The sequence below is a fragment of the Gymnoscopelus braueri genome (genome assembly GCF_963280865.1).
Source record: "Gymnoscopelus braueri genome assembly, chromosome: 23".
NCBI classification, from domain to species: domain Eukaryota; kingdom Metazoa; phylum Chordata; class Actinopteri; order Myctophiformes; family Myctophidae; genus Gymnoscopelus; species Gymnoscopelus braueri.
The window spans coordinates 34,170,775-34,187,365 of NC_137625.1; the positions used below are offsets into that span (position 1 = coordinate 34,170,775).

At 41.2% G+C, this 16,591-nt stretch overlaps 1 protein-coding gene across 2 annotated transcripts in view; it reads left to right on the forward strand.

Moving 5' to 3' along the window:
- The window catches only part of chchd3a (coiled-coil-helix-coiled-coil-helix domain containing 3a), a 153,374-nt gene that overhangs the window by 111,656 nt on the left and 25,127 nt on the right, over positions 1-16,591 (forward strand). For both annotated transcript variants that reach the window (XM_080421851.1, XM_080421852.1), the window contains one exon: positions 12,003-12,073. In XM_080421851.1, coding sequence (XP_080277977.1) covers positions 12,003-12,073 — 71 coding nt within the window. The remainder of the gene's footprint in view (positions 1-12,002; positions 12,074-16,591) is intronic.

Here is a 16,591-nt window from a genome sequence, read left to right on the forward strand (position 1 = left end):
TGGTTTTTGTTTTTGATGAAGTGACACCCAGCATAGCAACTTGTTTCTGGAAGCCCCTTCCTTTGGTGATAATTGAAAATTTGGCCAATGTTTTACCTCTTTCTCATAGTTTGTAGGTTACTTTTGCCCACACTTATTTCCACTTGAGAACTACTTTTAAAATGACCAGTTCAACGAGATCTACCGACCAAAAAAAATATATTATTCTATTGCTGAAAACCTTTGAAAATACGTAAAGAATTGTGTAAATGTCTCTCCACATTTAATTTCTTTGGAATAGCGATGCTGATGGTATATATATAAAGCAAACACACTTGGAATGGGACACGGTGAAAGTCTTTTGAAAATTGAAGATTTTTTTACTTGTAACAGAGTATTTCTACATTGCAGTATTGATACTTTTACTTAAGTAAGAAACGTGAGTACTTTTACCACCACTGATTGTGGGTATGCTTACTATAGAAGCAGCGAAGGGAGCTGACAGACCGTTCTTCAGGTCAATCAATCAAGTCACCTTACTTCAAGTGGCAGTGGCTTTTTTTCCTCCTTTTCCCTCCCCTTCTTTGGGGCAGGGCACGTGGTCTACCTAGACAGCCTTTGTGATCTACTGGTAGATCACGATCACGATCTACCTTTTGGGCACCTCAATTCCTATAGGGGCCTATAGGAATCGTTAAAGTGAACCGTTAAGGAATCTGACTGTTAAGAGGGAACCGCAAAATCGTTGAAATCATAAAGGATCCCAATCCTAAATACTGCAGTGTTGTAAACGTCTCATTCTATAGGTACACACATATACTGCAGTACTGTAATGGCTGCCACGGTGGGGTTTCCTCCCCATTTCGTTCGTTTGCCCTCCTGCTCGGCAACAGATAAGAGAAGAGAAGCCATTAAGCTCTGTGTTTATTTGTTTTTTTACTCATTAAAAATCAGGGGTGTTTTCTAGTACTAAATTGAGCCGCTGCCCTGTGTGGTGTCTGTGCAGAGAACGTTATCTGCTCCATATCGCTGGAGTGCATTAGCAATAATGACTTCATTTGTCTATGACACCCCCCTACCCCCCCTACCCCCTACCCCCCACCCCCCGCTGGCTTTCCTATTTGCCTCCGGATGAGCTAAAAAACGAATTCACAAGGCAAATAGAACAAGAGGAGAAATAAATGGGGACACTTGTGTGTGCTATTTTAATTTAATTCCATAAAGTAGAACCTACTATAGATTGTTATGTGGTAAAACGTTTAATAAAACAGGTCCCATTGTCCTTGATAGAGAGTACATTGAGAGAGAGAGACTCCATTGATAAATCGCTGATGAAAGACATGTTTGTCCATCAAATGTTAATCATGGTGGATGTGATTTTTGCATACGCAACAGAATAATTGTTGCTGGCAGGGAGAAACCTCCAATCTCCATTATGTCAGCCTCACTGCCTACAGTGTCGCACACAACACTAACAAACACAGTCGATTTGCAAGCAAATCACGTTGTCACATTGCGACGCGTTATGAGCTTGTAGATCATCTATTTATGCTACTTTTGCATTTATTTAACCCATTAAGACCGGGAAAGTATCGGTGCCATTTTACATTTCTTCGGCTCTTATACTTATTGTAGCAGATATACAAGCCGAGTGCCGCGCTATGAGCTTGTATATCTGCTATTTCTTTTTTAAATCATGAAAATGTGTGCAAATCTTTGAATATATATCTTTTAAAGCGAACATTTGTAAAAAAAAATAAAATAATAATAATAATAATGGTTTCAGGGACCTCCAGAGGGAAATATTTGAGTAAAAAAATATATATAATTGTATTCAAAGATTTGCACAAAATGTTAAAGATTTTTCAAAATCTAAAATGACACAGTAGCCTATGCGTTCCCGATCTCAATGGGTTAAGTGAAAGTGGTTAAGTGTGTCTTGTGGGCTTTGTAAAATATTGAACCAATGAAAAGTCAGGTGGGTGCTACCTGTGTTTGCCCGTCCAATGGAACATTCTTTTTTTTCCCCCATTTCCTGAACAGGAACATTTTGGACATAGAGGGTTTCCACCTGACAGCGACCATTATTTGTTCATAGACAGAGGCAGTGGTGGAAAAAGTACTCAGATATTTTACTTAAGAAAAAGTATCGATATGCAATAGAGAAGTACTCCGTTACAAGTAAAAGTCCGGAATTCAAAATTGACTTGAGTAAAAGTACAAAAGTAATGGGATCAAAATGTCATGGTACCAAAAGTAAAAGTACTAAAATGTTTGAAAACAGCAGATCTACAAGCTCACAACGCGTCGCGATGCGACGCGTTGTGAGCTTGTAGATCTGCTATTTTCAAATAGCCTATATAGGCCGTGTGGTGACCCACCAAAAAGTGCCTAGAAAATGAATTTCGTTCCCACGACTTGGATCTACTTTTTCAATGCATTTTTGCATAGACAATACCCTTGTGGACTTTGGGTTAAAATTTCTCCGCACAAAATCCTGCAGTATTTTTTCACAAGCCAGAAATGTGTATAAAAGTGAATAACCAAAAAACGAAAATCTTGTGCTGCTGTTTTTGCTTGTAAAATGTGTTTTTGGCAACACAAAATCTTTCTCAAATGTCATAAATACATGTACCTAACACCTGAAACAAGTGTTGGTGCCTTAGTGTACTCATATTTGAATTTTGATCATGAAATGTAGAAAGAAAACGCTTCTACTGAAGTGATCGGCGCCCAGCACAATGAAACATACACATAGTACATTTAGATAAAAGCTTATATTTCATACATAGAAAATGTCACAACCTACTGTGTACTGAAAGGTAGGGGAAAAAAGCAGCACTCCTTGGCCCAAAATGGCTGAAAATCAGCCCCCTAGATTGGAATAATGCCAAAAATGGACTAGACTAAAATAAATACACTAAAGCTCCAAATTATTACAACATATGGTATACAATATTTATTAAAATACCAAAGTGTGTCACAGCATGTGTCATTTGTACATAAACCCTCCCACCCACCCACAAGATCAGGCCTTCTGTGTCACTCACAGGTATGAACAGAGAAATGTTGGTTGACAGTGCAACGGCAGCAAAATAGTATACAAATATGACAAAATATTAAAGTGCAGACTGCATCTCCTCTGGATGACCACTGATCACACCATTAATGGATTTGGGGCACCAACTTGACTCAATGCGTATGTCTTGCAGCATCACCAAACCTTTTTCCTAAAAATACCTAGGAAGGACATGTATGTATGTTCAGAGATGTTGCACTTGGTAGGGCAGTGAAAAACCAGCTGGGGGAAATCAGGGGTCAACCTCCGCTTCAATTTATCCTGCCTGCAACATAAAATGTTAGGGAAAGATGAGCACAAGTGTGTAAGTAAAGATGTATTCACAATGATAGCCAACTTAGTTTAAATATACTCTTTTGTGAGGGAATACATCTATAATATACTTTTCAGCATAAAGGTTTTTGTTTTGTTTCCCAGAACTGTCAAAGACACACATGGTATTTGAGTTACCTGTAGTTTGAAGCATCAAGGTCCTCATGCTTCTTCACTGTGTTTACGAACATCCTTTGTAGCTGGTTTATTTTCAGCACCTCTTGGTCAACTATAAGCCATGGCGGATGACTCTCTCACAGAAGATCTTGTAGCGGTCAGCGAAGGGTGGTTCATTTCCACACACACACACACACACACACACACACACACACACACACACACACACACACACACACACACACACACACACACACACACACACACACTTTAACCATTTATTTATGTCCACATAAAGGAGAAACATACAGGGACACAAATATTATAGGTGCAGTAAGGTTACATTCACATAATCCTGGAATATGTTTTCATGATACAATAGGCATGTCACTCAGTACTCTATGGGTATAAGTAACACCGTCTCCGCCAATTACAACAGAGACAGCACAATACTTTGCCAACCTTTTTGCCTTCTTTTTGGGCATCCCAAGTTGTTGAAACCCTCTAACAGCCAGTATGTGGGTATGTCCTATAGGCTGCCAAATATAAAAACAAATAGTCTGCACCTAATAGCCCAGCTCTGAGATGGTATGTAGGAGTGGTTGGTATTTAATGATCTTGGTCATAAAGGCTTCCTCTAGGCTAAAGTCAAAGGTGCAGGCTATCTAATACAGACACTTCCCTGGACTCTTTATCAATCACAACATCTGGTGTATTAGCTGTTAACGATGTAAAGATGTCTGAGTTATCACAGAGATGGAACATGGATGAAATGACACGGGAATGTTTAAAATACAGTAATAGCACCCATACAATCATAAAATGACAAATCAATATTTGACAGTCCAATATTGACACGCATGTTTTGTTTACAATCTCTTACTTGGCCATATTGCCAATTAGCTTATGGGCTTTATCAGCACTGGTGAGATGCAGTGGTGGACAGCAAGAAAGGACAATTACTTGAGTACTGTAGGTTTTTTTAGTACCTGTACTTTCAGTGGTGTAAAGTAACTAAGTACATTTACTAAAGTAGGCTACTGTACTCAAAGTAGAATTTTGAGTTAGTTTTACTTTCACAACGTGATGTGTTTTGAGCTTATAGATATGCTATTTTCAATTGATTTTTTTCATGTGATAACATAAAAAATGATTTCAGTCTCATGTTAAAATGTGTCTCCCCCCAAATAAATCTATTGAAAATAGCAGATCTACAAGCTCACAACGCGTTGTGATGCGTTCTGAGCTTGTAGATCTGCTATTTTCAATAGATGTTTTTATCTGATAACACAATAAATTATTTCAGTCTCTCATGTTAAAATGCGAGTACCCCCCCCCCTCCCCGTGTGTGTGGCTCACCTGCTGACGTTTCTGTTTGAGAGAGTTGATCCTTCTGCCGTTTTCCTCTCACATTAATCACATTAATGTCTTTTTGTCAATAACACGCTGGTAGAATGTTGCGTGAAACCCAGCGTCCTCAGGAGGCTTGTAAGAACCCATATCCACATAATGTTGACGTTTATAAGTAACGTTGACACACATTCTGTAGTAGCCCTGAAACATTCAACCATGTGTTTGCACTTTCTCCATTAACGGCCCGTACATCTACATAAACGTTCATATTTCAGATTTAAAATGCTTACCTATGGCCATGGATGTTACAATTATGTACGGGCCCAGAGAAGTACCTATATCTTCCGTATTGTTCAATAAAAAGCATGTTAATCCGATCGGTGGCCATTTTCACCATATCCTTTCAACCACGCGACCCTATCGGATGGGAGGTGTATTGCACTCTGATACATTATAAATCAATGAGAAAATGGCCACCGATCGGTTAAGAATACTCTTTATTGAACAATACGGAATATACGGGTACTTCTGCGGGACCCTACAGAATTGTGACATTAGTGGCCATGCGGTAAGCACTTTATATTTGAAATCTGAACGTTTATGTAGATGTACGGGCCGTAAATGGAAAAGTGCAAACACCTGGTTGAAGTTCGGTCGGGACAGACGACCGTCGTGTATCCATGGCTAGTTGTAGTTATATCCCATCTTGTCCGTGTAAATTCCTGAACCTCTTCTTTCTGGACAGACATAAGATTCATATAGCATCGGTTCGAGTCCTTTTGACGTGCTTTTGAAGGATATTTTCTTCGTTTTGAGTTATTTTCGTCGGACGTTAGCGTTGCCATGGCTGTTGTTGCAGGAAATAGTGAGAGTAACGAGGCGACCCCATTGGCTGTAACGGGAATCACGTGCCAAAAACCGCACCACCCCTTTGAAATTATTACTACGCTGCTAAGAAAATAGTACCGACTTTTAAACACTGATTAAAAACAAAATGCGCCAAAACAGATGGCGAAACCTTTGTTTCTTACTTACTACCAATAGATATTTTTTAAGAAGCAGAGATTATTTAGATCCACTTGATGGGAACGAAACTGAACGAAAAGAGCCTAGACAATAGGGCCTAATAGGTATAAAATAGGGCTAAAGTGGTTAATGTATGTTTTATAATGTAATCTTTGATAATTGCAAAGTAACTAACTAAAGTTGTCAAATAATTGTAGTGGAGTAAAGTACAATATTTGCCTCTGAGATGTAGTGGAGTAGAAGTAAAAGTACTGACAAATGTACTTAGTTACTTGGGCTGGGCAGAGGCATGTTTTTTTCAGCCAAACTGAGGGCAGCTCTCTCTCATTTGGACTGACAGACAGTCAGAGCTCAGTGTTGCCATGTCTGATTATTATAAAATCTGGACAGACAGTCAGAGCTGCTCTGAATCTGTTCGGGGAGTTGCAGGAAATTCGCAATTTGATACCCACTCAGTAATCACACACAACAAAACCCCACACATTGGTCATTGTGTGTGTGTGTGTGTGTGTGTGTGTGTGTGTGTGTGTGTGTGTGTGTGTGTGTGTGTGTGTGTGTGTGTGTGTGTGTGTGTGTGTGTGTGTGGGGGTGTGTGTGTGTGTGTGTGTGTGTGTGTGTACGTGTGCATTTAGGGTGGTTGAAAGTGATTGTGTATGTGTGTCTGTGTTAACATCATTTCAGCAGGATCGGTTGTTGTGTGTGTGCTCTTTGTGTATGTGCGTTTGAGCATACGTGTTTGTGTCTACAACATGCATACGTACATGTAAAATGCGTTTGTGTGTGTGTGTGCAATCACTGTCATGCATGGCCTTTGAGCCCCTGTGTGGATTAGAGCACTGATTAGTGCCAGCTCTGCCATTTAAAGCAGGTATTATTAGCTCACACTTAGTATTCCAACCGGAGACTCAACTTCAACACACACTCTCTCTCTCTTTCTCAATGACTCAATCTCCACACACCAGGAACGGTACTTTTATGTCATTATTTGTAAGTATTATGTTTCTTTCTGCCTTCAACAGTTTCTTTGAAAAAAAGAGACCACTCGATCCGAGGCACCGGGGGGGGGGGGGGGGTGTGTGTGTGTGTGTGTGTGTGTGTGTGTGTGTGTGTGTGTGTGTGTTTAGAGCCCATATCATGTGGTATGGCCATGTTGTTGGCATAATGCAGTGTCTATCAACCTTTTTTGTGCCAAGGCACACCTGGCATAGCCAAAAGATCCCAGGGCACACCTAGATATACGGTATATATATATATATAATGATATGTATATATATATATATACACACACACACACTAGGGGTGTGCCGATACACTAATTTCATGAAACAATACGATACGATATTGGGCACACAACTTTGATACGATACGCACTTTTTTATTATGAAATCATATGGGGGAGAAAAAAAGCAAATGCAAACAAATATTTCTGTTTTTGCATTATTCAGACATGCAAACTTGTAGCTTTTCAGCTTCCACTAGCCGTTTTGAATCCAAATAGGGCAATAGTGTGACACCTGACCCGAAAAAAAACATGTTGTCACCCTTTTCACCTCGGGGCTGTTTGCACGCCTGATTATTATTATTGTAAAAAAAAATCAAAAAAAAAATCAAAAGTTTTTTTTTTCTTTTTCAAAATGATATTTTTTCAAACCTTCTTCAAACGGCGCGGCACACCTCAGCAGTAGCCCCGGCCCCAAATTGGGACGTTTGCCAGGGTTGATATACACTGGCATAATGGTTGTGTGACAATCAATGTTGCTGTTTTGACCAATAAAATGGAGTGCTTCCTAGATCTTAAAGGTGCACATAAATGTGTCTTTTTAACGCCTCTCTCTCTCTCTCTCTCTCTCTCTCTCTCTCTCTCTCTCTCTCTCTCTCTCTCTCTCTCTCTCTCTCTCTCGACCTATAAACAAGCTCTATCTTCTGCACAAACCACCCTTCCCAGGAACGAATAATAAGCACAGAAAGATGACATTTTTGTGCAATTAAGTATACTTAGTTTACATTATGAATTAACCACTTTAGCCCTATTCCAAATATAGTGAAGAGAAGATAGTAGATATACATATATCTTTGTTTCTGGGGGGAAATATCAACATTTCACTGCACTCTTGTGCGTACTGTATTTACAAATAAAAACATATCAACTGTTTTCATTCGCTCGATACACATCGTCCGTCCAAACGAAGAGGAATCCTCCATGTTTCTCAGTGGGTTTTGTCAGCGTTGTCACGCCCCGTCTCTCTCTCTCTCTCTCTGACTCTGTATCACACCACTATCGATCTCCTCAGCAGCTTCTGTTCATTCCTATTGATCTGTTCTCAACTATGATGGATGTCCCGTCCCCACAAGATGTACGCAGGGCACCGCACACATTTAACCAAGCTTCATGTTCATGTTGAGTGTATTTGTAATAGATTTAACCTTACATTTTTGTCAGGGGGATCCCCAGAAGAGAAGATTTATGTGAAAAGAAATTCAAAATCCAAAATTTTCCTAGTATTTTTCCTAATATAAAAAAAAATATCAGATGTACAAGCTCGCAGCGCCGCCGGAAGCACCACGCGGTGAGCTTAAAGATCTGCTATGGTTGAATAGCAAACATATAAATGGATAAAGTGGTTAAAATGATTGCGATGCTACGTTAACTACCTTTGCTGGGGACCCCCTGCAGTGTTTGATCCTAGAAATCACATCAAAGTCAAAGTGATCACGACAGTGACTTTGATTGCGATTCTGATCTAATCTAACTTCCTCGCACGATGGCGACACGCAACGCCGCTGTGCGTCCGAGAAAATGACTTGACTCGATTTTAGTCGATTATAATGATGTTGTTGTTTTTTTGTTTCTATTCGTTGATATGTGAAAAAGAAAAGAAAAGAAAAAACACGCTTCTCGATTTATTGAAAAAGTAAACGAGAGAATAATAGCCAGTGGTGTAAAGTACAGTTTTGAGGTATTTGTACTTTACTTGAGTATTTCCAATTTTCTGTACTTTTACTTCTACTCCACTACATCTCGGAGGCAAATCTTGTACTTTTACTCCACTACAATGATTTGAAAACTTTAGTTACCAGTTACTTTTCAGATATAAATTATTACATTGTAAAACATACATTTGCCACTTCAGCCCTATTTTATACATAGGCTATTTGAAAATAGCCGATCTACAAGCTCATCGCGACGCGTTGTGAGATTGTAGATCTGCCATTTTCAAATATTTTAGTACTTTTACTTTTGGTACTGTTAAGTACATTTTGACGCCAATACTTTTGTACTTTTACTCAAGTAAACATTTTGAACACAGGCCTTTTACTTGTAACGGGAGTATTTTTATACCGTGGTATTGCTACTCGTACTTAAGTAAAATACCGGAGTACTTTTTCCACCACTGATAATAGCTAAGAACATAATCGATAGTTGCAGCCCTATTCTATTCTATTCTATCTCTGTCCATTACAGTACTTTCTTTTGTACTTGCATGAGACATTAATCTTTAGAACTCCCGTGTTGTCTTTACCGTATACCTACCCCCAGCAAGGCATGTTCTTCCTCCGGATTAACACCTCCTCTGACTCGAGCCCATCAATCACCCTTTTTACAGCTCCTTTCAGATCCGTCATAAATGTGCATAACGGCCACTAAAAGGCTGACAAAACCCTTGCTTCCTTGAGCGCCGTAAAGGCACACGTTATACAGCCGGGGTTTGAGGAGGTACTTGGAGGCTGAGTGGAGTGGTGGTGGTGGTGGTGCTGTTGTGGGTTCATTTGGTGGAAAGGGTCGCCATGGGGGTGCTGACCGCTGTCTCGTGGATGTTGTTGACTAGTGACCCTGCTGAACCTTACGGGATTGGTGCCTGCTATTACAACAGGGCTACTGTCGGTGGAAAACCGCGCGCACACACACACACACACACACACACACACACACACACACACACACACACACACACACACACACACACACACACACACACACACACACACACACACACACACACACACACACATACACACACACACACAGAAAAGCACTTCCTTATTGGCCTCATATCCAGCAGAGCTTCCTTGCCACTGTTCATTTGTTTGGTGGAAAAAGTACTCACATGTTTTACTTAAAGTATCAATACTGCAATGTAGACATAGTCCATTACAAGTTAGATTCCGGAATTCAAAACTGACTTGAGTAAAAGTACAAAAGTATTGGCATAAAAATGTACTTAAAGTGACAAAGGTAAAAGTACTCATTATGCAGAATGTCCCATTTTCACTATTTTGAAAATAGCAGATCTACAATCTCACTGTGAGCTTGTAGATCGGATATTTTAAAAAGATGCATTTTGTATATGTACTTAGTTACACACACACTTGTAGTTCGGCTGTTTTCACAATATTTGTGGAACCTGTGGAACCGAGTCAAACTAAATGTAATGCCTGCAATTCCAAGTGCTGGCCAGGGTGGGGGGTCCCCAGTTATTATGATTAGTTTGGGGGGTCAATAATTCATGTTGCTATATACTGTATACAGCAACAACTACACCAAAAGGGGTTCCTGGATTGAAAGGTTTAGTAACGTATTGGTGTTCCAGGTCTAAATGGGATAAGGCCACCACCACACACACACACACACACACACACACACCTCTCTTTTCATAAACAAACAGACTACTTTAAAACAGTGCTCACCGTTGGTAGACCGGTCAGTGCGTCGCCCACAAAAATGGCGATGTCCTGATTATGTCTGTTTGATTACGACTGGAGACCTGTGTGTTCCCACTCTCTGCCCTCAAGTTTCTGCAGTACTTCTACTCTCCTATCATGAATAAATAAGAAATGCTTAAATTCTGCTTTTATTTTTACGGTACTGTGGCCTCAATATCAACCCTCCATGACGTTTTAATGGGTTTTGGAGTCGGGTTCATGCTGCTGTAGGTAGACTTCTGTGCCAGTGTTTGCTAACCACATGAACCCCTAGCGTCCCTATTCTAAGGGTGAAAATAGCCTGATCTACAAGCTCACAATGCGGTGTGTTGAGCTTGTAAATAGGGCTATTTTCACAGAAGATTGATGTAGAGCGTAAACAGGAGGGAGCCCTAGTATAGCGCCCTGGGGGACTCCAGTCAGCTAAATATAGGGTTTAGGTGTTTTAAAGAACCTTTACACGTTCCATGTGAAGGCAGAGAAGATGTCAGTCATGGACTTACTTTGTGTTACTTATTATATATGGGCTTGTTTTTCTTGACCACAATGTTAAAAATTTAATTTAGATACCATGTCATATAGACAGATGCTATAGGTTTATTGTTTACCCGTTATCCTTTAGTTTCAGCGTGCAGATTATTATTTTGCATTATTATCTACAAAATGACCACGTGTAGGCAGAGTTTCCGTTGAAATGTTGCTCAACAACACGCCCGTTGACATCATCAAGCGTCTGTGTGTGGGAGCGACGAGCGAGAAAAATAGCAAAAGTAGCAGATCGACAAGCTCGGAAAAAACCCACACAAAGTTAGAATATGGAGATAAGAGGGTTTCTGCCCCGACAGCTACGATATAAAGGCCTGGGTTAAAAGAGAACAGGGAACTGGCTGACGGCAATAATGAGTTTTTTTCTCCCGCTAAAACGGTGCAACAAAAACATGATTGATTTATGAACTTTTTCTTTGTAGCTTTTTGTTGCTCATCACGCAGCGACAAGTTTGTTGCTATCAGGCAACAAAGGCTGTTTGTTGGTATCTTCATACAAATGTCTTGTAGCCTGTCATTACTGTTTTATGAAACAGATTCCTCAGATTTTCATGTATTTCTCCCCCCCCCCCCTGTCTCTCTCTCCAGTGTGGATTTTGACTTTCTAAAGCCTGATTTATACTTAGCTGTGTGCCGAAAATAGCAGATCTACAAGCTCAAAACACATCTGCGAGCTTGTAGATTATAGATTATATTGTAGAAATTGTCAATCGAAGTTTTAGTCATCAATGCTTTTTTTTTTTTTTTTATATAGTTTTCGTCAGTGAAAAAAGGTAGGCGACCAACATTTTTCGTCAGTTTTAGTCAATAGAATTAACACTGCCTCTCTCTCTCTCGCTCTCTCTCTCTCTCCCTTTCTCTCCCTCTCTCTCTCCCTTTCTCTCTCCAGAGTGCTCAGTTCTACAAGGTCACCACAGAGAACTACCACAAGGCCGCGGACCAAGTCAACGCTAAGTTCAAGTAAGTCTTGGCCTGTGGTGGTGGTGGACACAGTAACGACAACTATGACACTTAACATTCTATAGAAATGCTACCTACAGTACCTGGGCTTCCTCCAAGCTTGACCCATTAGACCATATTGATGATGCTGTTTTCTGATAGGCTCAGTGGAAGAAGTACCCCAATTTACTTGAGTAAAAGTAGCAATACCACAATCTAGAAACTCGTTGTTACAAGTCCTGTTATACTTGAGTAAAAGTACAAGTATTGGCAAAATATACTTAGAGTACCAAACGTAAAGATGCAGAATTGCCTATTCACAATTTATTTTGTCAAAATATAAAAAAATTGCAGATACAAGCTTACAGATCCACAAGCTCACAGCACGATGTGACACGTCGTGAGCTTGTACAGTAGATCAGTGGTCCCAAAACCACTGGTCCCAATATAATCATATTTGAACTGGGGACCTGACCCACAGGTTGAGAACCGCTGCAGTAGATAATAGGACTTAAGTGGATCATGTGAACCAAACCAATTGTAGTGGTGTAAAAAGTCCTGAGATGTGGTGAAGTAGAAGTACAGTATGAGTATAAAGAAAATGGAAATGCAGTAAAAGTAAAGTAAAAGTACCTAAAACCACCGGTGGATTGGCTCGTATGGGAGCATTGATGATGCTGTTCTCTGATTGGCTCACACGGGTGGACACTTAACTTCCAGTGTGGTTTTATTTGTTCAGCATCACAGTGGAGAAACGTCCAGGCCTCCAATCATTAGCCATTTGTTACTGTAAACTTACAGGCCTCCAATCAAGAGCCATGTGTTACTGTAAACTCTGAGACGTATTTGCAAAACACTGTAAGACCCAGAGTGTCCGACCGACGGCGTCAGGGAAAGCTTTCTCCACATCCGTATCATTATTACCAGAGGCGGCTGTATTAAGTATCCAACCTGTCATGCGCGTAGCGCATTAAGCCCTGGCTGACACGCACATACATGTAACTAAAGAAGACACCCCAAACCCTCCTCCCATCCGTGTTCCATCTGTCTTCTTAATAAGAGGCCATTAGGCTCCATAGTAATGTAGGGGGAGTGGATGAGGAGCCTACAGGAGGTGGGTGGGGCTCTAGGAGGGGGGAGGGGGCTCCTCTTGGGAGGCTAGGCTAATTGCGTTAGCTCGTCATTAGCCCAGCGCTAACGCCGGGATCATTGTCTCCCTCAGAAATGCTGGAAAGTGATTAGCCTAGCCCCTCTGGGGTTTAGCCATAGACTGTGAGGAAGCTTGGACCCGAGACTTCCCCCCCAAATCGCATTACGGAGGGAGAGGGGCGGGAGGGGGAAAAAAGTGCACTGCAATAGCATTACGCTGGCGCTAACTGCTACGCGAGCGCCGAGCTAACATGCGTTGCGTGCGGGCAGTCACGTGACGCGGGTGCTCCTGCCTTTGGAGAGCCGTGATTGGGTGATTGGATTACGGGAGGGTGCATTAGCAGACTTGTGATTGGATTAGGCCGGTGGGGCGCGCAGGGCGTGTGTGTGTCCTAATGAAATGGTGGGAAGGTCTGGTGTTGCGAGAGGGATCTGAGTACGGATCTTTATTGGGTTTCCCTGGGTGTGCTCATCGTCGAGGCGCGTGGGAGTGTGTTCGTGTTGTTTTTGTACACGGCGTGTGTGTACAGTACCCAGTGTTGCCCCCCCCCCCCCCCCCCCCCAGGGGGGGGGGGGGGGGGGGCAAATACATATTAATTTGGGGGTCCTTGAGATGAATAGTAAATCCTTGAATAGTAAACAAACCTAAATAAGCAACTAACACTTTAGAAACAAGCCCAAAAGAACCACTAATATTTACAAGCGACTTTACATAAAAACAACACCAAAGTCGCTTATATTAAGCAGACATGGCAACACTGGGTGTGCTCATCGCCGAAGCGCATGGGAGTGTGTTTGTGTTGTTTTTGTACATGGTGTGTGTGTGTGTGTGTGCAGTACCTTGTATTACTGTACTTGTGAGAGCCACATGACCACACACATGTATAGTAGAATTTGAGAAATGAACACGGTGCCCACAAGAGAAATGTTTTAGAGTTACAATTAGGAAAATAATATTATGGTTACAACTGAACATTTAGAGTTTAATTTCAGAGTTAGAGTTATGTTGAGTTAATATTGAGAAGGGGAAAAAAAGCAGATCTACAAGCCTACAGCACAGTGTCGCAGTGCTGTGAACTCTGTTATACCGGCAGGCAACTTTAAGTACATTTCAGGATTTATTATATTATATATTAAAAATGAAATGGCGTTCATGAAATCGGCGTCTGAAAATCGTGATGTCCTCACGACAGTAGCAATACGTGTGTGTGTGTGTGTGTGTGTGTGTGTGTGTGTGTGTGTGTGTGCAGGTACATTGGACAGAGTATTATATGGATATTGTCTCTGCCACGACAGAAAGGCAGCAGAGATAAGATGTCTATCTGTTGGCCTCGGTTGAATAATAAGAGCAAGACATTTTGTCTCACAGCCTTTTGATTTCCTCAAAGTTGAAAATGCCTAGAGGAGATAAAAAAAAACGGGTCGTACTGTAGTAGATTGGGCCATACCCGTAACTGCTAGAATTAGCATAGATTTGATATGATATTCCAGCAGCTCTTATGAAGTATGAGCGATACCCCCCCCCCCCCCCCCAACACACACACACACACATGCCGTAATGTCTTAATTTTCTGATGTATCTGTGTTCAAATCAAGTCTTAATGTAAAAAGGTTAATGGGGTTGATAATATTATATCGTCACTGTCGGGTGGAAACCTGGTATGTCCAAAACTGTTGCTTGTTCATCCGTATTTTTTAAACGATTTAAAATGGTGAAAATAGCTGATCTACAAGCTCACACGTGTGAGATCTGTGACTTGTAGATCTGCTATTAGCTCATAGCGCGGCACCGGTGCCGCGCTATGAGCTTGTATATCTGCTATTCTTGAATAGCCAAATAAATCTAAAGTGACACAGATGCGTTCCCGGATTGATGTAGGCCTGTCACAATTATTACATAATCGCGTAATCGCAATTATTTTTGCATCCAAAAATAGCAGCAATAGCTGATCTACAAGCTTACAACACGTCGTTGGTGACGTGTTGTAAGTGACGTTAAGTGACGTTGGTGACGTGTTGTAAGCTTGTAGATCAGCTATTTCCGCTATTTTAACATATTCATTTTTTTGCCCAGTAGTGCTGCAAAGCTTTGGCTTTATCATCTCTTTGTCCAAAACTATAACTTTTCAGGATTCAAATTCAAAAGCGTCAAAAGTAGCAGATCTACAAGCTCAAACCCCGTTGCAAACTGCTTTTGATGCTTTCGTGTGACTCTGTAGAATGATCAGGTAGGATCGTTAATTTACATAAAAACACAAAAGGTTAAAATATGGAGATAAGAGCTTTCTGCCCGACAGCAACGATATACAAGACTCTCAGAGCACACACACACACACACACACACACACACACACATTATGCACCGTATTCTATACAGTAGCCTATAAGCAGGTAGATGCTATGCTACACCAACTTTTGTTATAAATACTAAAGGGGAAAATATAACTCATTGGAAGCAGATGCGCAGTGTGTGCGTGTGTGTGTGTGAGTGTTTTTGTGTGCATGCGTGCGCATGCGTGCGCGCGCGCTTCAGTGCGTGCGTGTGTCCATACATGCAAATGTTGTGAATTTTTACATACTCTATCGTTGTCTCTATCTATCTATGTGTGTGTGTGTGTGTGTGTGTGTGTGAGTGTGTAGTACAGCTGCTCTCTGCTTGTATTCCCGCCAGATTTTCCCGCCTGAACATGATGGAGTTCTCCCAACTGGAGCAATACTACATCACCATGACCTCATTACATCCACACACACACACACACACACACACACACACACACACACACACACACACACACACACACACACACACACACACACACACACACACTGCTTCTTCACACAAAGAAAAAGGTTAATTGAAACTATAGTATAATAATTCTATTTTCTTCCACCTAGAACTTTGACACATGGATTATTTTATTTTATATATGTTTAAGAATATAGATCAGCAGTGAGCGTATGTATGGCTCTCTAAAGGGGAATGAAAAGCAACATGGGAGGAAAATATATATATTGTAGCACAAAAGGCTCAAACGATTCGATACGTTTCGAGCTTGCGAATCTGCTACTGTTGATGCTTTTGTGTGACGCTGTAGTATGAGCAAGTAGGGCGTTAATTTACGCAAAAAACACAAAGTTAGAACATGGAGAGACGAGGTTTCTGCCCCGACGATAGCAACGATAATGCGATAGTGCTGCACACATACTAGCCTGGTTTACACTTTGTTCTCCCACGGGTGTGGCGTACCATAAAATAGCTGACCTACAAGCTCACCAAATGGTCGCGGATGCAGCGTGTCTTGAGCTTGTGCATCGGCTGATTTTGGCACGCAACACCGTTGTACGACAGCGCATACTTTTTAGGCCAGGGGTCTTCAACAGGGGGTCCGG